The 22,806-nt window shown below is 41.0% G+C and overlaps 1 protein-coding gene across 1 annotated transcript; it reads right to left on the bottom strand.

Annotated features, from left to right (window-relative positions):
* Positions 1–759: 759 nt before the first annotated feature.
* mlf1 (myeloid leukemia factor 1) lies at positions 760–21,656 on the bottom strand. Its single transcript, XM_065281685.1, has 7 exons — positions 21,513–21,656; positions 18,117–18,279; positions 6,841–6,918; positions 2,270–2,398; positions 2,031–2,190; positions 1,712–1,850; positions 760–1,225 (listed from the first exon to the last, which is right to left on the bottom strand). The coding sequence occupies exons 1-7, from the start codon at positions 21,551–21,553 to the stop codon at positions 1,183–1,185; spliced, it is 753 nt and encodes a 250-aa protein (XP_065137757.1). The 5' UTR covers positions 21,554–21,656; the 3' UTR covers positions 760–1,182.
* Between the last annotated feature and the right edge of the window lie 1,150 nt (positions 21,657–22,806).

Here is a 22,806-nt window from a genome sequence, read left to right as displayed (position 1 = left end):
AGAGAGAGAGAGAGTTTTATTTTAAAAGGACTATTTAATACTGCAACCTCATATTATTTTACCATTACTTCAACACATTACTAATAACATTGCATCACACATCACATAAAGAATAACAATAACAAAACCAAACCAAAATACTGAGTAAAATTACATCACATTTGTAAAAAAACAGCTCATCATCGAACACAGAACATAAAGCTCCGTTACTATACCATATCATCTCGAAAGTTAAAAGATCTTTTGTGGACTTATAATAACAATTTTTTTAATTAAAATTCTTGACTTTACTAGATTAAAAAACGTTAACGCCACATCATCACTTGCCAACTTTTCAATTCAGTTTTTTCTACTAATATAAATGGCAAAGAGAGAGAGAGAGAGAGAGACTGGGACTTAATGACGTCACAAAGCAGAACACCACCCCCTTGTGGCAGGCAAAATTATGACGAGGATCTAACAAATCTGAGAATAGGTCTTTAATAAAGCATTAATAAAATGAAAACGAAAACCTCTTCTTTTACTGATATATGACTGATACGTTATTGATGAAGACTTTTTGATGAAGACTTTATTTAAGCCTACTGGAGAACACAGGTAGAGCTCTGTTTGAGTTCTGTATAATTATCTGACCACATATGAAATTAAAGCTAAATCATTTCTTATTCTATCTCTTACAGAGTTTTTACAAATAAATTTGCTAAACCTGAAATTCGAACTATTCAGACATAACTATAGAGACAGCAATGAGTCAAAAGCTCAGCAAAGTCTTTTTTATTTGTTAAATGATTAACATGAAAGAAATGCCGGTGAGCTTAAACACAGATCTGCTGAAAAGCAAAGAACATAACAGCATTACACAGAGTCAACAAACAAAAACACTTTGAGAATAAAATATATCAAAAGTCTAATCCTTGAAAAAGAAAAACTGTACAGAGAGTGTACAGTGATTATTGTCAAATAAACACATTCACATCATTCATAAGTGCATTAGAGGTTTTGTCTTGCTTTATTTCATCCAAATAGATGTAAAGAAGAAACACTGAGTGACAGAGAATTTAATAGTAAAACATTTCTCTATTTAAATCATTTTAATGAGTAAAGACAAACAGAGTAACACTGAAGACACATTTATGAGCAATACTTGAGTCTGTGTAGTAATTGACAGACAGATTAAGAGTTTTATTGCTTCTTCACACTGGATCCTGTGATGTTGAGCTGCTCTCTGTAAGAACAGAAATACAGAAAAATGTTCAGAACAAGAAAATATTTTCCCCCGGGTCAGACTCGAACTTGGGTCTCCTACTAGCACCACAACTCAATGTGCTCAATGTCAAGCTAATGATTGTAAAACCCTAGATAATCCTTCATATGTGACCTTATGATGTCATGCAGTAGAACATGTCTCATTGGCTAGTTTGGTTATTTCAGCAGTACTGTGATGTCATGAGCTACCCCTTTAACTGCCTGCTTGTCCAAATGGTTGAGCACATTTTGAGTCCATATATGTTATTGAGAGGTGTACCTAACTTAACTCAAGCTGATTGAGCCATCTCAACTATTTGGTTGAGCTATGTTATGCCAAACAAAATCCACTAGATGTCAGTGTCAGCTTTTAAAAAGGCAACATTTCGAACAGCTGTCTGTAGTGAAAGCTCCACCCACTGATGTCACATTCAATGGTTCAATGGTACAAGTGACTTGCACTGACCTGTGTGTCTCTTGTGGACCTGTAATGGCTGCTCTGTGTACCGCTCTGTGTCTGGGTGCCTGCAGGCGGGCCATGGGTGCCGACACCTGGAATCTCGACACTTCCCGCTGCCATTCCTCATCGAAGGACTGTGCCTCAGCTGAAACAAGAGAATAAGAAATAACTACTCTGCTGTTTGTCCGTATGAACCATATGAATCTCTCCTTCAATGTAAATTATCATTAAAGCCGCAATCCGTATCGTTTTCAGTTAAAAATAAACCAGACATGACTATGTTAAATGCAAATGATCTGTCATTGGTTAAAGAGCACACACGTACTCTCATCCATGTTCTGAAAGTCCTGGTTGAGTTCTTTCTCTCCTGTCTTCCTGTTCTCCTTCCTCTCAATGACATGGCCTCTGTCCTGGATGTGATGGCCGATGGACATCTTCTCCAGTCCACTGTCAGAGTCCTTCAGACTTCTTCTGGTCTCTTTTATCTGAACACACACACATGATGGGTTAGTGTCATGATCATCTCAGAGATGAGATGAGATGTTTGAGAGCATCACTACTCACGCCTCCAGGAGCACAGCGCGTCTGAGAAGATGCCTGGAAGACTTTAGCAGGTTCATCTCCCACCTTACTGTACGTCATGACAGATGAGGTGGACATTGAGTGACTGTTGGAGTCTGATGTTATGTTCCCCTGAAACACAGTTATTATAGTCATCAGTGCTGCTCTTCCTGTCAATGTCACACAAGAACTTGATGCTGTGTCGTGTTGCTGCTATAGCATCATTATAAATCATCTGCAAATCAGAGCTTGCATTAGGTTGTCAATCTAAAGTAGGAGTGTGTGTCACCTTTTACATGTTCATCATCACATGAAGCAGATAAATGAATGAATGATTCAATCGTTTGTTTGTTTTTGTATTGACAGTGAAGGTCGGTCAAATGCACAACTTTTGTTGAACAGACAATTATTAACAATTAAAAATCTACAAAATACAATAAAAATATGAACAAAACAAGTCAAAACTAAACTCAGATCTTTCTCCTGATCTACACTGACTTAAACCAATTGACCTATGGCTAAGCCACGCCCCCTCCACTCACTCGGACAAACAATCAACATTTGGTGACAGGCGCTATGTCAGCTGTCACAGTAGAAGACGTTTCACAGGAGGCAATTGATGCTTTTTGGAGATAAAAAGACTATATATCATCTCAAAGCCCCCCAAAGAGCCTTATCTATGCATTGGAGGGTTATATTAATAATTTTATTGTTGAGAAATTCGATGAAAAGCTTCAGCTCCAAGCAAAAATGTACAGGTCACAGTGTAAATGTGATATATCGCATCTCGTTGCCATCATGATCAAATTAAATAAGTACAAGTCTAAGTTGAATACGTTTTCAGGACAGGCCTTTTTACTGTCTTTACCAAGAGTAAGTCTTCGTTAGTTTGGTGCTACTGTATTTACATGATTCATTCAGCACAACATTGCTATTACAAATAAAATACAGTGCCCTTTTAGGTAAGTATTATGTGGAGTTTTAAGCAATTTATGCAATTGCTTAAAATTTTAAGTAAACCTTAGTCCTACTTAAAAAAGTGGATGCAAAAAGTTTAAACTATATTTTTAAGTAAATCCAGCATATTATTTTTAACAGTGTAGGTTACATATTTATGTAATGTGTTTATTTGTTAAGATATTTTTTTATTACCAAAAAATATCAAATTACTTCATTATCAATTAGCAAAATAATTCCTAGGGACAGTCCTAGATTAGTTAAAACATTTCAAAATAATGTAATTTTAGTTTCCCATTCTTATATTTTATCATTGAGGATTTCTTAAAAAGTGTAAAAATCTAATCTTGTTCATTAAGTGTCTCGTCACACCCCTACTATAGGTCATAAACCCCACCCTCTCCTTGTAAATGAATGGGACATGAGCCAAACTTAAAAATCAAATTACACTTCAACTTAAATATTTTCCCATTTAAGATAGTTTCTATTATTTTTGTTATTTCTTACATGTTGATGTACTTTGAAGCGTTCGTTTTTTCAACAAGTTTGGTTGAAGTTAGTTATTATTAGATGCTAAGGCTCCACCTCATGATTACTACTGTGCAGATTCTAGCTCCAAATTATGTTATTGCCGCAAAATGTCAGCCATTTTTTATTTGGCTCCTTTTTTCTTTTTTTTCTATGTCATCCTTTACAATCTACAATTCATACAGACAGACACCATTTCCATAGCCTGGTCCAACCAGACTCTTGTACATTCATTTCATTTGTACAGAGAGTCTGGCCACGCTCCATTGCAAAGCGTTACTTCCGTTAAGGAGGGTCCATTGTTGAAGTTTAAAACTACTGGATCTGCCCAAAGTCACTCAGGATCTGCCAAAGCCAATCTCTAACGTGTGGTCGTGACGTATATCATGCACAGAAACCGTCTGGAAACAACAAGTCAGAATAATCAGACAAACAAGACTTAGCAAACCTGGTTCTTGCTCCGGCTTTGACTTGTGTATATTCGGCAGTTTTGCAACAACAGCCCGAATAGCTTTTCTCACGTCTTTCTCCGCTGCCAATACTGAACTACAACTCAAACTGACGCACAACCTCAACGTCATCGTTCTTAGCCACCCCCATCTGTTCGCTGATTGGTCCTGCAGATTTTTGCAGGAGAAAACGAAACTCTACAGAGCGGTCCCAGACGTACTGCTGAAGCGAAATGAAAATTAAGCGGAAGCACGTAGGAGGGCGGAGCCAGGCTACCATTTCCACTGTGAACACATCATTTCCAGAATCACACTGGTATGTAAATGCAATTGTTAACAGAATGGCTTAAAGAGGACATATCATAAAAACCTGGGCCCCGTTCCTCAAAACGTTCTTATCGCTAAGTAGTTCTTAACCTATTCCTTAACCTCTCTCATAACTCTATGGCACGATTCCCGACACGTTCTTACGCTAAGTATATCTTCTGCAAGTCACACTTTCGTAAGGTTGGTCTGGACCATTCGTAAGCTCTCTCTTAGCGTTGTTTGTGTGCAAGACGCTATCGCCGCGCAAATAAAAATAGCGTTTTCGTCACGTTACATTTATAATTTATTTCGAAAGATTAAATATTTGAATTGGTTATACTAAAAAGCAATAATATCATGTATTTTATAATACAATTTATTAAATATTTCATACATTTTACAGTTTTATATAAGGGTATGCCTTTTAACAACTGTAACATGTAACTGTAACATATAGCCGGCTTTTTGTTTAAATTTTTTTATGTTTGCATACATAATAAATATATATTATACATATAATATGATTACTGTAAAAATAATCGACTTCCCATTAAGAACAATAAAAAAAACATGACATAAATGCACACATATACATCTCAGTAGCCATTGAAACTTTCAATGTATAATGTGATAAAAACGCTATACTAAAGGGAAACATAGGGGGAACAGACTTCGACACAACACCAGCCGCGGAGCCGTTTAGTCCATGCCAATTTTTTTATTTGGCAACACTTAAACCCTTTTGACATTTTGCCTGACGTGGCTATATTAAAAAGAATTTGCCTCCCAAGACAACTCATTATGGAGCTGCTGGATCTTCTCAGACCATATTCTTTATCTAACTCCCTCTCTCTGTTCATTGTAGGTTGCTTTTTATTGAAAACATTAACCAATAATAATCCTGAACACAGAAATGTGGAAAATCTTAACTCCACAATTCGGTATTACATAGTTCACAGCAGGGCGTTTGCGTATGGCAGGGTATGGCAGTTGCATTCAGACAAAACACCAGAAATCATTCAGACAAAACACCAGAAATCAATAGGCTATAATAATGCTCATTAAAGATAATTTTAAATATTTTTAGTAAAACATATCTGAACATGGGTACATCACTAAGAGGGATAATTTACAGGTGTGTTCGACTTCATGCTATAAGTAACATAGGAACCTACAGGCGAATGACATCAAAGTGCCGCGAGAGCGGTTCGAAAGCAAACTCTTCCGATGATTTCTCGACTCACCCTTGCGGTACTTTGATGTCATCAGCCTGTTGTTCTCGCAGCTTAAAGTCGAACACAATCTATAGTGGGGTTCCCTCTGCAGGAGGTCTCATGATGACCGCTGCTTTTATGGTCTATATTTTCACAAGTGAAATTCTGTTTTATTTTAACATTCAAACAAACTCACGGTTATCCCCCACACTCGTGCTATGAATATTATTCCAAAAGTAATATGATTTGTTATCTGTGGATAAATAAACATGTTCTCTTCCACTGGGATTGTAACACCGTCGAAGTGAATTGTATTAATTATTTGCACGCATTTTTGAATATGGCTAACGTTACTTGTCAATGAAAACTGCACAACGACAAAAGGTAAGATTTGTTTTTGCATTTAGCCCTCTTTAACTAAGAGTTTTATTTAGTGTTTTAGTCTTAGTTGGTTAACTTAGTTGTGCTCTATCACATCATTTAAAAGTCTCTATTGAGTGTTTATTGGGGGTTGCCATGACGAGATTTGTGAAGGGATGTTACAGTATGTTTTGTTTTAATATTATCTTGTTTTAGTTTATCTGTTGCTGGAGTTGCACTTAGTTAAGAATTACAACATTTGAAAAGCATTATTAAACAACTAGGATTTTCAGTTTCTATTTTTGCTACCGTATTGTTGTCTGTAAGTGTACATCCGTGCAATCGTAGTATGATTTTGTACAGCTTGGTGGAGTATGTACACATATAATGTGGGTTCATAGGTTCGTTATTTGGGAATGGCCTTCTTGTACGATGAAATTTTGCCATACCCTAGGTTTTGGTGAAACGCAGCCACTGGTTCACAGTCTTTGTTACATGTTTCAGCAATACATTTCTAACATTTATTATGCTTTTACAAACAATTAATTCTCTGAATTGACTTTACATGGACTTTATTGTGCGCCTTGTTAGTAAATCACAAACAGAAATTTCCACTCCCATTTGCGCTTTTTTTAAATTGCGCTCTCATGCTAATTTTACCTGTTTAATAAATCTGGCATTAGGCTGACTGTAGATGTCAAGTGTAGATGAAGAACATAACTTTATTGTATATATAAAGATAAGGAGAAGTCAATCTTACAACATTTCTGTGCATCTTTTCCATTCTGTTCCTCATGCTGTCCATCAAAGAGAAAGGATTGCTGAAGAAATCCACCTCCTGTAAACAAAATTTTTTTTTAGATAATACAGCATGAAGAATCTCATCATTTTAACACTGTACTGATTGAACTCTACTCACAGATACAAGCTTAATTTGATACATGCTTCAATGACAAAAAACATAATAAACTGTGAAAATTATGTGCACGTCATAAATATACCTTCACAATGCAAATTTTTTTAATAGGCTTTAAAGTAGGTTTTATTTATAAATATAATGGGGTGCAAGAATCAAGAATTGATTCTTAAAGTCACAGTATGCACAATATATTCAAGTTTTTGTTGTGTGGAGAAAGAGCAGAATGATGTTTATGAATATGTGTGTTTATGTAAGGCATGCTCTGAATAACGTTCACGATATTGGTAGCTGTCACTTCTAGTTATCAGGTTTAATAATGGAGAAACAGCAGCAGGTGTTTGTGTCATCACATCAACTGTGCGCTGTCTCAGCATCTTCACCTATCAAACTATCAACACAGCTGAAAACAGAGCGAGTTAATAATATCACAGTCGGCGGTGTATTTTTAACGTGCTGGACGAGAGGTCGAGAACACTATGTTAGGTCAGCTGTGTTTGGAAGACACAGACCTCATGAGGTCAAGACTCATTTCTGTTACAGCGCTGGCTCAACTCATGTGTGTCATTCAGGATTTAGTTATATGATTCGACGGTCCCGTTGGGAAAAACACGTCTGATTTAGCAAAGCTCAAGCTCTAGGAAGATCCAGTACTTCTGAGAAACACTGGCAAGACTTCAAATGCCCACTAACATAAAAAATAACCATGTGTCAGGTTACTAAAAACACATACACTTCTACGTACTGTAATGTTGCCAAAACCGTTGAATTATTTGATAGCATTTGAAGTAAACAACCAAAATGGCACAGTCCAAAAACTCTTTGCTAACTGCTTTGGCTGTTAGCTGAATACTAACTAGTTAAGTAAAATATTCAAACAACTTGAATAATCTGATCGAGTACGTGTGTTACATTTTAATTTAAGAAGGTCTGAAGGTAGGGTTAGCTTGAAGACATCACGACCACCGACTTTATCGTTCGATGCATACGGCACACTTAACTGAAAACACTTCAGCAGATTCAAAGTCGTCCTCTGATTGGTTGAATTCTACAGGATTTTCAGGATAAGTTTTGTGTTGCGTCCTTTAACGGTCCGCCTAGAAACAACACAAAGCTGTTTGATCGAAGAAAAAAGCTGTCATGTTTACATCAGTGACAATAAGAACTTATCAAGAGCAATTAAACACTGTGTAGTTTCATAATCAATTCATATTGATTACTTGTTGCAGCCCTATAAAAGTGTGAGGTTCACGGCATAAAATTATAAAATGTTGTTATTAACTTTTGAGAAGTTCATGAATGTACAGCACAGCACAAAACAAAACATGATTGGTTGCTATACCTGTCAGTCATATGATCTGTCCTTGGCCATTTAAAGCGCCAATTCCCAGACCGATTCAGAGATGTCACCCTTCATATGCTTGCAGTCTGTGACCATCCACTAAACATCTAATGTATATTACACATAGGACTTAACTGATAAAAGCGGTTCATATCTGATTGACTGGTGTTGGGCTAACCAAAGTGTCTGGAAACAAAACCGAACCCTACATTTGCCAAAGTTTATAAATCACTGACATTCAATTATTCAAAGATACTCCAGAGTTTTGTTTCGGGTACTTGATAGTCTACATTCACTTCCTTTGGCCTGTTGTTATGATATCTAATTTAGTATTTTTTATTTATAATCCTTAACTGAAAGGTGCATGAAACCCCAGGCAAACCTCCTCAAACTCTCTAACCCTGACCTATCTGTACACCACATCTTGCTTGGCCTTTACCAGGGTTATATCACAAGTTAAAAAAAGACATGACAGTGCTGTGAATAGACTTACACCAGATGAAAGTAATTAGCAGGGTTAAATATACTAAGAAGAGAGGTGGGGGATTACAGATGAACACAGGAACTAAATTTAGCCATCTGAGCTACCAAACTATCCAGCCGGTCTGACACGATCCACTACTGACAACTTTAAGCCCAACCTCAGACACTTCTTCTGTTTCCAAATGTTGCAAGAAAGTCTTTCACCTTTAACATTTTTAGTTCACAAAAAAAAGATTTTACCTCAAACTAATACAGAGGTTAACTTGTAAATTTGGAAAATAGGAGAAACAATTAACATTATTTTACAAAGTTAATAATTTGAACAAACAACTGACTTTAGATATTAAAAATCAGCATGTAACTCGTCCTTCACCGTTTACACTACAGACATGAATGATCTTTTAGTCATGTGGATTGTTTATATGATCAGACTTACAGTTCTTACTAGTTGAACAAGAAAACAGACTAAAATATCCCATAGATACTGAAGGATGGTCTTAGATTATATCTACAGATCAAAACATTATCAAAGATAATTAAAGGTGCATTATGTAACTTTAATAAGGATCTCTTGCCAAAGAATGCAATATAATATACATAACTATATTATCAGTAGTGTAAACGACCTTAACCTCTTGAAAAGCACCCCCATTCTGGCCCGAAACCATGAAAATACCTACTTTCACTAAAAGGGCTGTTTTTACTAAACCATTTATAGTATAAGCATAACTGTGGTATCATTAGATAGAAGACACTTTGAGCTTCGTTTTCCATGTTTCAAAATTATTTTAAGATTAAAAAAAAAAAAAGTTAGAGAGGCTGAAGTACATTGTAATAAAATTTTTTTTGCATAACATCTTTTTTAACACTAAAAATCTTAATGATAAATATATGTGTGAAACCTATAAATGCAATGAGGCCAAAGCCACAAGTCTAAAGAAGTTATATTTCACGTTTGAAGTCAATAGACCCAAAAATGAGGTTCTTGCAAGAGTTTTTGTAAGACTAGTGCCTTTTCTAAGTGCCAGTCAGCCACAAAATAAAAGTCTTTTGTTTACATGCATACACGTTCGTTCTTTTTATTGTTCATCCTTATATAAGCGTATAAAATGCCGTATCCACACCAGGAAATAAAGCTTCACACAAAGATCGTTGAATTCGTGTTCTAATTGGCTACACGTTCTGTCTATCAATATTTTCCATGAAGTCATTGGAGGAACGCGCGAGTCAGATGACGTCACGATATTAGACAGCGCTGTTTGGATATTATGTATTATACTCCCGCCTACTTGTACAATCAAGTATGAGCGCTGGTTTTGAACGCGAGTGTGCTCTCATATACAAGTGTTACGATGTAAATAGTCCTCAGATTGTATATTATAATCTATTACAAGACGTGCATCTGAAATTTGATGTAAACAATGGAAAATATATCCATATTTCACGGATTATACGCATTTGTGGACAACAGTGGTCATTGGATATACTTTGTTGGAGAGTTTTTATGGGTTATTCACACATCTGAAACAGACTGGATTCGATTCGCGTTCCTTATACCAGCACAAAGGTAAGGAGTCAGTTTATATTATGCATGTTGTTATCTGGACTTCTGTAATAAAATACTATATTTATGATACTAGAGCAATTTAATCTCAAAACGGACACCATACACTGATGCTAAACCCTTAGACCTTTTAAACGATGTATAGTAGTGTTATTATTATTGTTGTTTGTACACAGTAGGCTATATATATATTGTTAGCAGCATTAAAAAAAACTGACGTCCTTCCGTCCGCGAGCTAGTGCGCGTCGAGAGGTTAAATAATGAACGTCTCGGTTACGTATGTAACCCTCGTTCCCTGAAGGAAGGCGTGACCGACGAATTGGGAACTCGCTTAGAGAGACCAATCTGCTTCGTACTCTACTAAAACGCCAATGAACTTGGCATTGAGATATTTGCATAATGCTGGCGCCGCCCCGCCAGGTGCGTATATAAGCCACAGGTGCAAATATGGAAATTAGCTTCATTTCGCTGAGAAAGCCGGAAAGTGTGACCGGCCGATAAACAGCAGGGAGCAGCCCTGTGGCGACGGGACGTGACGTCTCCGTTCCCTTCCTTCAGGGAACGAGGGTTACATACGTAACCGAGACGTTCCCTTTCAGTCGGTCACTACGACGTCACGTCGTGACCGACGAATTGGGAATCCCTACCAAAACGCCACTGAGGGCTGACCTTTTCCAGTGTCTGCGTAAAGCCCTCCGGTTCCACTTAAGGATAAGGAGAATTAGGTTTTAAGGCAGAAGGCCGGGCACTAGATGTTCCTTTAACCCCACAGTAGTGCCAGCGACTGGGAAGCGCCCTATCTGAGCGGTATAGGGACGCTGCGGAAGCCACCGCCCCGTTAAGGGCTATTGGTGGGCGAAAGTCAACCGTAGTTGAGGTATAAATGACAGCCGTGGCTGTATAAGCAAAGCAGTGCTCTGCTGAGGGAAACGTGGGCTAGTAGGATTAACCCCACGGAAAAATACTCACAAAGGAACCCGGTGGGACGCAATGTGGATGCCCGAGCCAAACACAGGTTTGTGAGGATGCAGCTAGTGAGAGGCTGGCAGCGGATGCTCCGCAACATCAGGCTGCCAAGGCAGCGGAGGAAGGCAAAACAATTTATTACGCGTTTTTGCCTCGAAGGCCTTCCATACTGAGCTCAGTTTGGAGCAGCAGTCGGAGGCTGCAAGCCGACCTGCGAGCCTGTTCTCTGTGCTTCCCCTAACGAGGAAAGAACACGAGAGGAGACAGGCTCGACACGAACACTGTAAAATCTAATGAACGTATTAGGTGTCGCCCAACCAGCAGCTCTGCAGATGTCTGTTAGCGAGGAACCACGAGCGAATGCCCAAAATGAGGCAACACTTCTAGTAGAGTGAGCTCTCAAATTAAATGGACAAGGAATGCCCTGCAGATTATAAGCAAGGGCGATAGTATCAACTATCCAATGAGACATCCTCTGCTTAGTGACAGCTTTCCCTCTCTGCTGACCACCATAACAAACAAAGAGCTGATCTGAGGTCCTAAGGCTTTGTGTGCGATCCACGTAGATGCGTAACGCTACGGGGCATAATAAAGCCATGGTTGGGTCTGCCCTCCTCCGGGGGGCAGCGCTTGCAAGCTCACCACCTTATCTCTGAAGGGAGTGGTGGGAACTTTGGGCACGTAGCCTGGTCTGAGTCTCAGTGAGACAGCAGGACCAAACTGAAGGCACGAATCGTCAACAGAGAATGCATGTAAATTCCTTACTCTCTTCACGGAGACCAATGCTAGCAGGGTCAGAGTTTTCATTGACAAAAACTTCAGACTCGCAGACTGCAAAGGCTGGAACGCGGAACCTGTAGTAGGGCTTCAGCACCATGGACAGGTCTCAGGAGGAATAGAGGGAGGGCGCGAGGGGTTTAGCCTGCGAGCGCCTCTTAAAATCTAATAACCAAATCATGCTGCCAACTGATCTGCCGTTAATAAGCGAGTGATGAGCAGAAATAGCGGCGATATCAACTTTAATGGTGGAGGGTGACAGCCTACCATCTAACCTATGTTGAAGATATATAAAAGCACAATGTTAAGCATTCTCTGGAGTCCTCGCGTTGCGAAGAGCACCAGGTGACGAAAAGGGTCTCATTTAAGCGCGTAAGCCCGTCTTGTGGACGGTGCTCGTACCGCGTCGATGGTGTTAGATACGCTTGCGATAAATCACCTAAACCTTGCGCGCACTCAACGACCATACATGGAGATCCCACAGGTCGGGGCGCGGGTGCCATAATGTGCCCCTTCCCAAAGAAAGAAAGTCCTTCCTAGGGGAATTCGCCAGGGAGGGGCTGTTGCGAGGAGCATTAACTCTGAAAACCAATTCCTGGTCGTCCAGTATGGGGCGACTAACGAAAGGCTCTCCTCGTCCTGCCTGACTTTGCACAGTGTCTGTGCGATTAAGCTCACTGGAGTGAATGCGTATTTTCGCGTCCCCCGCGGCCAGCTGTGTGCCAACGCATCCACGCCGAGGCTGCCCTCGGTTAGTGAATAAAAACCGGCGACAGTGGGTATCGTCCGGCGACGCAAACAGATATATCTGCGCACGACCGAACTTCTTCCAAATTAGCTGGACCGTCTGGGGGTGGAGTCGCCATTCACCGGGAAAGCGCGTCTGCCGCTGTATTGAGCGAACCCGGGATGTAAATGGCACGAAGGGACCTCAGATGCTTCTGACTCCAAAGGAGGAGATGACGAGCGAGATGCGACAGGTGACGAGAGCGCAAAACCCGCCTTAACGGTAAATAACGCAACAGTCCCAATGTTGTCGGTGTCGTCTAATACATCCTTCCCTCGCATCTCCATAGCGGAGCGTACAAGTCCCAGATATACAGCGCACCGCTCGCGGCAGTTGGGGTGCTATGCACACCCCTGAGACTGCAAGCCCGTCATACGTGGCTGCTCATCCCGTGCTGGGGGCATTGTATGTGCTACAGAATGCCAGGAGACCCGACTCAGGGGCATATCTTGCTATCAGAAATGCTGGGTCTGCCACGGGGTAAAATTGAAATGACACGCAGGTGTAATGGTTACACAGGGTATGCCGTTGCGCCACGCTCTCCTCGAGACTCGATCGTAAAACCAATGCTGAAGCGGTCTCATATGAAGCAGCTCGAGCAGTGTCACAGCCGCAGCATGCTGTCATATGTCCAGGAGCTTCTGAAATTATTTCAGAGGGACCGCGTACTTCCCTCGAATTAAACCGAGGCAAGTCAGAACTGACTGGTTGCGCGCTCTTGTAAAACACGCCAATAAATCGATCGAGTCTATTTCCATACTGAGAAAAGGATCCTCTGCACGGGGCAAAGTTGCTCTTTTCCCAGCTGACCTGATGACTTAAACGAGCGAGATGCTGAACAATTAAATCTCTGTGTTCGCGCACGTCTGCCGAGAACGAGCCATTATAGTTGACGTAAATATCAGCAGAATGCGAACAACGCTCTCTCTCTCTGAGATTTAAATGCCATGACTAGCACTTTCATGGAGACACGGGGAGAGAGAGACAGCTCGAATGGTGTACTTAGTATTAGTATGTCCACTCCATGAATGCAGAGCGAAAAACGGTCTAAGGCGAGGGGAGATGGACACATGAAGTACACGTCTACAGGTCTATGCTGCAAACCGATCTGAATATTGAAATACGAGCCTCGGCGTATCATCCTAAAGGATCACATTTGTAGAGCCGGTGCGTAAATAAATCGGTCGTAACCCACCGCGTAATTTGGGTACTATGAGATAAAGGCTGGAAAAACCCTATCATCATTCTCGGTAAGAGGGACCGGCTCGAAACGTCCTTCGCCAGCAGGACATCGACTTTTGCACGCAGTACATGTGCATCGGACGCTTTCACTATAGTGAAACGAATGCCCGAGAATTTGGGGGAGTGCCGGTAATTGTATTACGTAACCGAGGCGGATAGTGCGTAAAACCCAACGAGACGGGCTGGGAACTGAAGCGAAGCATCCCGCGACCGTACGAGGAGTATTAACGACACTACGGAAGTACCCGCGGTGGGGCAGCGAAGCGAGACAGGTGATACTGCCGGTGCGTCTGCTGTGACAGCATAAACATCTACAGTATGTGTGTGTGAGACACTGACCTGAGCCCGCTGAGGGTGACGGTCGTCTGGTCTCCTCTGCGGAGAGTGCAGACTCCGATGAGGGTGCTGGTGGTCCGGTCTCCTCAGTGGAGAGCTCGGACTCCTCAGGACACCCACTGGCGATAGAGGAGAGGTAGGGTGAGCAGGTGTACGCTCACGGCTCTCTCGATCCTCCGGAGACCTGGAGAGGAAAGAGGAATGCACTCTTATGTGTGGTTAAGTGGGTACCGGCTGGACAGCCGGTGGAACATATGCAAACCAAGGATTTTCCACCCGACCCTCTACCGGGGGAAGGAGCGAATCACTGTCTCCTGAAGAGTGATCCTCTGCCACTCCGGGTTGCCCGTCTCTGGCCACTTAAACTCCCGATTTTCACGGGAAGCGGCTAAGCGGGCGGGGCAAGCTGCTGACGACCGGTTCCCCTGCGCTGCCGAGATGGGGTCCGAGGAGGGGAACGGAGGTGGCCGCCGCAGGACGCCGACGGCGAGAGGCAGACTGAGGAGCCGGCGTTGGTGGACCAGGGCAGCTCTTATCTGCCGGGGCACGACCTAGGAGATCGCCTCAGTCTGCGCAGCGGAGCTGTACGACTCCCCGGGCTCGCCGAAGAGGCCGGTCTGTGAGACAGGAGCATTCATGAAGTTGTTCCGTCATATAAGCCAGACATAGCCAAAGGTGGCGATCTTGAACACTGTGGTGGACATCGCACGACTGAAGGTCGCGGCTTCCCTCGTATATCTCTAAAGCCTTCGTTTGGTGAACCTGCAGTACGTTAATGCGTGCAGGGCTGAAGCCGCGTCTCCGCATGCCTGATGGGCAGCGCCCGTAACCGGACGACTGTCTATACAAACACGGGAGGGAAGGGTTGGGTGGTCCCCCCGGAACGCAGCTGCATCGCAACCCCCCGCTCAACTGAAGGGATCCCCCCTTAGCGGCTCCGTTAGTGAGGGAGATGAGGGGTGAAGCTGAACGGCCGAGACGGCCGCAAATCACGTCAGCTCTTCGTGCCGTCGGGAAAGGCAGGCACAGGAGGTGAGGACCGTAGAGGCCCGGGCAGCTCCGAAGTACCAATCATGTGGGCGGGACGGTTCGGGCGGAGAGGGATTAACCCCTCCAACTCTACCGTTTCCGCCGCTCGAGCGGGCACGGCCGCCATCTCCGGGACGACTCCGCCTCGGAGGGAAAAAATGGGCACCCCTCTGATGCTGTAGAAGTGACGGGACCAGAAGGAGGTCCAATGGATTCGGCAGAAATCGCAGAACACGACTCTGCAGTCTCCACCGGAGCCTCAACCGGCTGAGGATGAGAAGGCCGGTAGGTGAAGGACGCATCCTCCGTCCTACTCAGCGTAGTGATGCGAAGAGCGTCCTGCGAGCGCTTGACAGCCGCACCATGGCGGCGTTCAGCACTGCAAAGGCGCGGACGCCGTTCCCGTAGAAACGACAGTCGTCTCCGCAATCCAAGAGGGTTATGCTCTCACAGAGAGAGCAAAAGCTCTCCACGAACGCAGCCTCGGAGTGCTCGATGCCATAGCACGAAGACAGCGCTCGTGACCGTCACTGGAATCCCTGTACTTCTCGCATCCAAGATCGCACGGAGGAAAAGCTATCCTGAAAAGGACGCTGATCTCCGAATATACGAGAGTGGCTGTCTTTAAAAAGACACAGAGCTCTCACGTATCACTCTTTAGGGAAATCACTCTTAGGTGCTCAGATGATGATGCGCACAGGGAGAGGCAACGCACACACTAAACTCAAAACAAAAAAGATGCAGAGCAGTGGAATACTGCGAGCGTCCGCTGTGTCAGTACTGCTTGTCAATCAACTTCAGCAACCGTTCCCAGAAGAGCAGAGAGTAGCTTCTCAGTAGCAGATAATGCCGGCTTTCGAAGCGAAAAAGCTAATTTCCATATTTGCACCTGTGGCTTATATACGCACCTGGCGGGGCGGCGCCAGCATTATGCAAATATCTCAATGCCAAGTTCATTGGCGTTTTAGTAGAGTACGAAGCAGATTGGTCTCTCTAAGCGAGTTCCCAATTCGTCGGTCACGACGTGACGTCGTAGTGACCGACTGAAAGGGAACTTTTATTACCTTATTATTATTATTATTATTATATTTATTACCATTTTATTAGAATGAACCAATTTATCTACATACACCGTCTGTACCCTAACATGGAAGTCGGCGTCATGTTTCTACAGTAGCCCTAAATGAACAAACTTCTCTACAGAGCGCGTTTCATCACTACGTTGTCTCAGACGATGACATGTTTGTCCTGTGGCGGCAACCATATGCGTTTTATAAATGAGAGATGAGCTGTTGGTTGCAATATTACAATCTCACCACTAGATGACGCTAAAATCTACACACACCACCTTTAAGACGGATTTATGTGTCTCTGGGTTCCCACTGATTTAAAATGTGTTCATGTTTGTAAATCATCTAGTGAAGTGTTTTCCTGTTTAAATCAATTTGAGTCCTTTCATTCTTAATGCACAATTATACTTCATACTCGTACACAGGCCGTACACAAATTGCCATAATCACGTACTACATACTTCTGTATGCTCATTCCTGACCTGTGTGTATAAAGTATGAATGGTTACAAAACTCTGGCAGTGTGCGTACAGTGCGCTATTGTGATGATGAAATTTTCCCCACGTGCACAGTATTTGACCCTCTCTACACATAAAAGTGTAGTACAGAAGACCTTCATCTGCTTTATCACTTGCACTAGGCCAGGGCTAGTCAACTAGCGCCCCGCGGGCCAAATAAGGCCTTCTAATCATCTTTATCCGGCCTGCGGGTCATCTTTGTCTCATTTAAAATCTGTTTGGTTACTTTTACCTTTCCACTGTACATGACAAATGACGGACGATAAACCATAAGGAGAGTTGAAAAGGGCTGCGTGGGATGCCAACCATCTGCAGATGTGTAATTGACCTATGGCTAGGCCACGCTCTTCCACTCACTCGGACAAAAAATCAACATTCGGTGACAGGTGCTATGGCAGCTGTCACAGGAGGAGACATTTCACAGAAGGCAATTGATGATTTTTGAAAGACAATCTATCATCTCAAAGTCACCAAAAGGGCCTTAACTTACATTGGATGGTTATAATAATTTTATTGTTGAGAAGGTCGATGAAAAGCTTCAGCTCCAGGCAAAAATGTACAGGTCACAGTGTAAAAGCTCTAGACTCAAGTATCTTCACTATGGATCCCTCCTAGGGCTGGTTTTTCGATTAATCGTTTTTTAAAACGTGGTCGATTAAAAATCGATTCTCAAAGAGCAGAATCGATTTTTTTTTCCGTATTTATTTCCGCAAACATTGAACGGAGGAATGGAAGCATTTTAGATTTCGAAAGCAAGACGTGTTGTGGCTTTTAATTTCTTTTTATTAATGACCCACTTGTAAACTGCTGTTCACTGTTCTTTTTTATTAATATAGTATGTGTATTAAATCTATATTCATTGAGTCTGAATCGATACCCAGCCCTAATCCCTCCCAAGCTTTACTAGCCAAATGTGTATACACCATCGAGGTCAAACACTGAAAGACAACAACACAATGTGCTATACGTAAATTGTCTTGTCTGTCTGTCTGTGGTGTTTACTCACTTGGTCATTTGGTCGAAGGGCCTGAGTGGTGTTGGCCTGACCCTCGCCTCTGTGAGTCCTGTGTCGCCCATCTGTTATACAGGGCATAAAACTCTGTGAGAACGGGTCTGGAAAACTCCTCATCATCTGCCGCATGCGCTCATGATGTACCTGGAATGGATCGCTGGAAACGGAGGGTGTAGAAATAAAAACAAACAATAAGACATTACTGAGAAGACTGGAAAGTGTTGTCGTGATCTTCACACAGTGATTCACAACTGACCTAAAAATAAAGACAGCAGGAGAAAAACAAAATATTGATCTATACTGAACTAATATAACAAAATGAATATTCCCATGAATAGCTGTCATTTTCAGTGCGTTCAATCATACTGTCTATATCTCTTTAGTCACATGTTTACTATACTATCATACTACTAGTGGATATCTTCACGTCATGATAATATTCATACATTTCTATTATGTTGGTTTCAAGGACATTTTTGCCATCTGATCAACATATATTGGATATGATATGGTGTTAAGTTACGACTTGATGTCCAGTCAATGGAGAAGCTCTGATATTTCAGACAACATCATGAACAGAGAAAACCCAAATGTCCAAACGTCATAATTTATCATAATGAAATAAAACCCGATATTTTAATAAAGTTATATGGAACATGAACACTGAATCTAATAAAGGGATAGTTCGTCCAAAATTTAAATTCTGTCATTATTTTCTCATCCTTATGTTGGTCTGCGCATGTATAAATGTCTTTGTTTTGCTGAACACAAATGAAGATATTTTGATAAATACTATCGCAGGTCTCGCAAAATTTTTAAATCCCTGGTAGCCTTTCGAGCAGGTACTCTTCAATTTCTGGTAGCCTGAAATGAATATACATTATGTTTAATGTAGAATATTGATAAATCCTGGATTTCCATGCAAGTCCATCGCCACATTGGATCTAAAAACCATTTTATAGTGATTCAATGGATCACAAGACTCACAGTTGGGATCAGATGTTTTCCAGTCACAAATTGGATAATTTTCCAATCAGAAAAATAGAGGCTACTGTCGCTTTAAGAGCAAGTTCTGCACGGAGCCACATAGAGCCTAATGTCACAAATCTGATTTATTTCTCAATTTATTATGTTCACTTCAAGACATTCATAATTGTGTTTTACAAGAATACATGCAACATTGCTTTGTGTTTATATGTCCGGTAAAGACACAATAGAAAAACAGAATTTTGTTAAAAATGCTACTCTCTGTGTGCAAGCTTCTGAACGTAGCTTGCCAGTACAGAAATATCCATATCTCTAATGTTGGGGCTATATTTTGTCATAGCAATCCTTGATAATGATATTTGACTTAGCCTGAGCAACAGAAAATTGCACTTCTCTGCTCTTTGTTCTTGTCGGGGATTTTTTTAACATAATTCTCTTTACTACGCATGCAAATCAAATCTAACTCTTTCGCCGCCATTGACGAGATATCTCGTCAATCAAGAGAAAACGCTTCCCTGCCAATGACGAGTATTTCTGGCTTTCCGCAATACCGCTATTATTCCTTCCGCAACTTTTTAAACCTGGAAGTATTGCACCAGAGCATCAATGACAAATCAGTTCTGCTTGCTTCCTGTACAATTTGAGCAATCACGAATGGAAAGTGAAAGTCAACGCGAGTGCGCATTTAAACGCGACTTCAATACCCAATGCCTAAATTACATACAATATAATAACCTAACTAAATCTGAGAAAATGCAAAAACATCAAAATATATTTGCCTCCTAAGATAGCCTGACGGACATGGGGGAGATACATTTTGGTAGCCCGACAGGAATTAACAATAGCCTGGGATGCTGGGCTAGTGATTTTTTGAGCATTGCTATGGATGTGAATAGGCACAACCAGTGCAACGTCATAGAATGTCTCTGAACAGGTTCACACCCCCCCCTTTGGGGAAAACAAACTAGACTTACCATTGACTTCCATACAAAATAGCGAAACAAAGCAAGGTTTGTACACAGCCGACAGGCGTAAATAACTTCAGAAATCACTCAGATTAAACATGTTGATTAATTATCTGGCCACCCTGCCTGCCATAGAGCTCGAAAGATACATTAACACATTTAATTTTGTCAATATAAAAACATGTCCCTTTCATTTTCACAGCGTCAAATTTGTGTAACAACGCTCCCCATTGGCCAGAGGTGTCTTACCCGGACATTTACTCGTACAACATTGAAGCCAGTGAATGATTTTACTTCGTATTTGAAAGGTACTTTGTATTATTATGTCTTTATATATAAAGTACTGAGTGCACTTTTCTGTCCAGCCATACAACTAACTGGCTTAGTAATATTTTCAGCAATCACTGGATAGCGTTGTTACACAAATTTGACGCTGGGGAAATGAAAGGGACATGTTTTTATATTGACCAAATTAAATGTGTTAATGTATATTTTGCGAGTATATTTTTAGAGTGATTTCTAAAGTTATTTACGCCTGCCGGCTGTGTACGAACGTTGCTTTGTTCCGCTATTTTGTATGGAAGTCTATGAGAATTCTTGTTTGTTTTCCCCAAAAAGGGGCGGTGACGAAATTTACAGTCAACAACATGAGGGTAAGTAAATGATGGCAAAATACATTTTTCTTTTGGGGTGAACTATCCCTTTAAGAAGCATTTCAGCAGTTTTATACAGTAAGTAAAGGCAAAGACTCAAACACATAAAACACTGTTCACCTGATCTTCATTACAACTCATCATTCACATGTATGTAGACATTTACAGGCATTAATTATTTTAAAGGTTTGTTTTAAATTGTATAAATGTCATCATGTGGGAAGTTTTCTCTTTAAACAACACTGCTAATAAAATATCTTATTCATCTGTCACAACATAATCTTATTGTTATGAAAGGTGGATAAGTTTAAATGTTTTCATATATATTTATTTTTTCATCAATATTCAACATTAGAGTAATTCAAGACATAGCTCAGCTCTGTATGGTTTTCTGTATTGAAACGTAATAGTTAACATGTTATGTATTTCGTGGACTTGATTCTATGACTTTAATCAAATTTTAATGAATATTGTGTGGCACTTGACATTACAGGATCCATTAAAAACATAATGAAATGACATTGACATATCACTAAAACTAATGTAATAACGACATATAGGCGTTTATTATTATTCTCCACTTACCTGTGAAATTATCTATGTAAATGATCGATACATTCAACAGTTTTATCTGACAGACATGCAGCAGACACATACACAGTTTGAATAATAATCTTGAATTGAATATTATACTGTGTGTAATAACCAAAAACACACAAACAGACAGACACACATTTACATGATCAGTATGCTGTGTTTATATAAAATAAGATAGAGAGACTCACGAGAAGAACGGGTCCTCCTCAAACTGACGACTGTTAAACATGTTGTTCACGCGCACCACCGACCCTCACTGTGACGAGCTCCTCTAGCGCGCCCGCGGTGACCATAGAAACTCGACACTCTGCAGGGGGCGGAGAAAGTGCACGTGACGTTTTAGTAATATTTTTTATTGGTGTAATAATAGTGGCATTACCCCGCCTCTGTGCTGTGTATTTGTTGTCATAGCAACGCACGCGGTTTCGTTTCCTCTAGAAATTTCCAGACTTTTCTTTATTAGTTATTGACCTTGTATTTGAGATTTGGTGGAGACAGAAGACCACTGACTGTTTCACTAACGCTGGTAACACTTTACAATGAAGTGGTATTTGTTAACATTAGTAAATGCATTAGCTAACATGAAGAAAATATAAGCAATATAGTTTTTCATTATTTATTAATTTTTGTTAATGTTTGTTAATGCCAATTATGTATTCATGTTAATTCATAGTGCATTAAAGAGCCCCTATGATGTTGCTTAAAATAACATTAATTTGTGTATTTGTTGATGTTAAATAGACCTTTCTTTCTCACAACTTCCGTATTTATGACCGGAAATACGCAATCGTCGCGGAAATCTACTTCCTCCGCAGTAAAGGCAATGTAAAAAGCCGTATCTGTTCCATCAATTCCCTGTTGATGGTGAAGTTAGACAGAAGTGGATTCAGGCTATCCGGCGAGACTTATAATGTGTCGTTTTAGTTAACAGTTCAGTAACAGTTAGACTCGCTCTCTACTTAGCCTACCTAGAAATTTATGGACAAATTCTTCATGGAAAAAGTTTTCCTCCATTAGTCGTGTCACATCAGCAAATGTAATATTTGGCAAATCCGTTAACGAAGTTGTGTAGACTCTTTGATCAATTTTAAACTTGCCCGGGGTTATGTTTTTCTAGTGTGTTGACGCTTGACAGGAACTCCGCTTACACGACGATTACGTATTTCCGGTTACTGTGAGAAAGGTCTATACAGAACTCTCATCTCACAGCAAGACACGATGGCTGTCATTCCCATGTTTTCAGACTTGAAAACATTATTTTTGTCACAGGAAAAACCACCCTTTTTGATCATAAAGCTTTTAGAAGATGAGTCCAGGAAAGTTTACCTCTGGCACACATGGACTCACTCATTTGTGTGTTTCATTCACACATTCAGATAATGGAAAGGGAGAGCAATTCAATTGTGGGGGCAATAAACATTTTGAAAAAAGTTCACACATGCTTCTTGAACACAAGACCTATAGCTTTATGTCCCTTAGCAT

Source organism: Paramisgurnus dabryanus, chromosome 8 (assembly GCF_030506205.2).
Source record: "Paramisgurnus dabryanus chromosome 8, PD_genome_1.1, whole genome shotgun sequence".
Taxonomy (NCBI): Eukaryota; Metazoa; Chordata; class Actinopteri; order Cypriniformes; family Cobitidae; genus Paramisgurnus; species Paramisgurnus dabryanus.
Note: the sequence above shows the minus strand (reverse complement) of the source record. Positions and strands in the feature narration are given on the sequence as shown.

Bases quoted from the DNA above. Each gene is read 5' to 3' on its own strand.
- mlf1 (XM_065281685.1), bottom strand. From the start codon at position 21,553: ATGTTTAACAGTCGTCAGTTTGAGGAGGACCCGTTCTTCTC. The intron at 18,280-21,512 runs GTGAGTCTCTCT...CTCCGTTTCCAG, and splicing joins GAGGAGGACCCGTTCTTCTC to CGATCCATTCCAGGTACATC. The intron at 2,191-2,269 runs GTGAGTAGTGAT...GTGTGTGTTCAG, and splicing joins CGCGCTGTGCTCCTGGAGGC to ATAAAAGAGACCAGAAGAAG.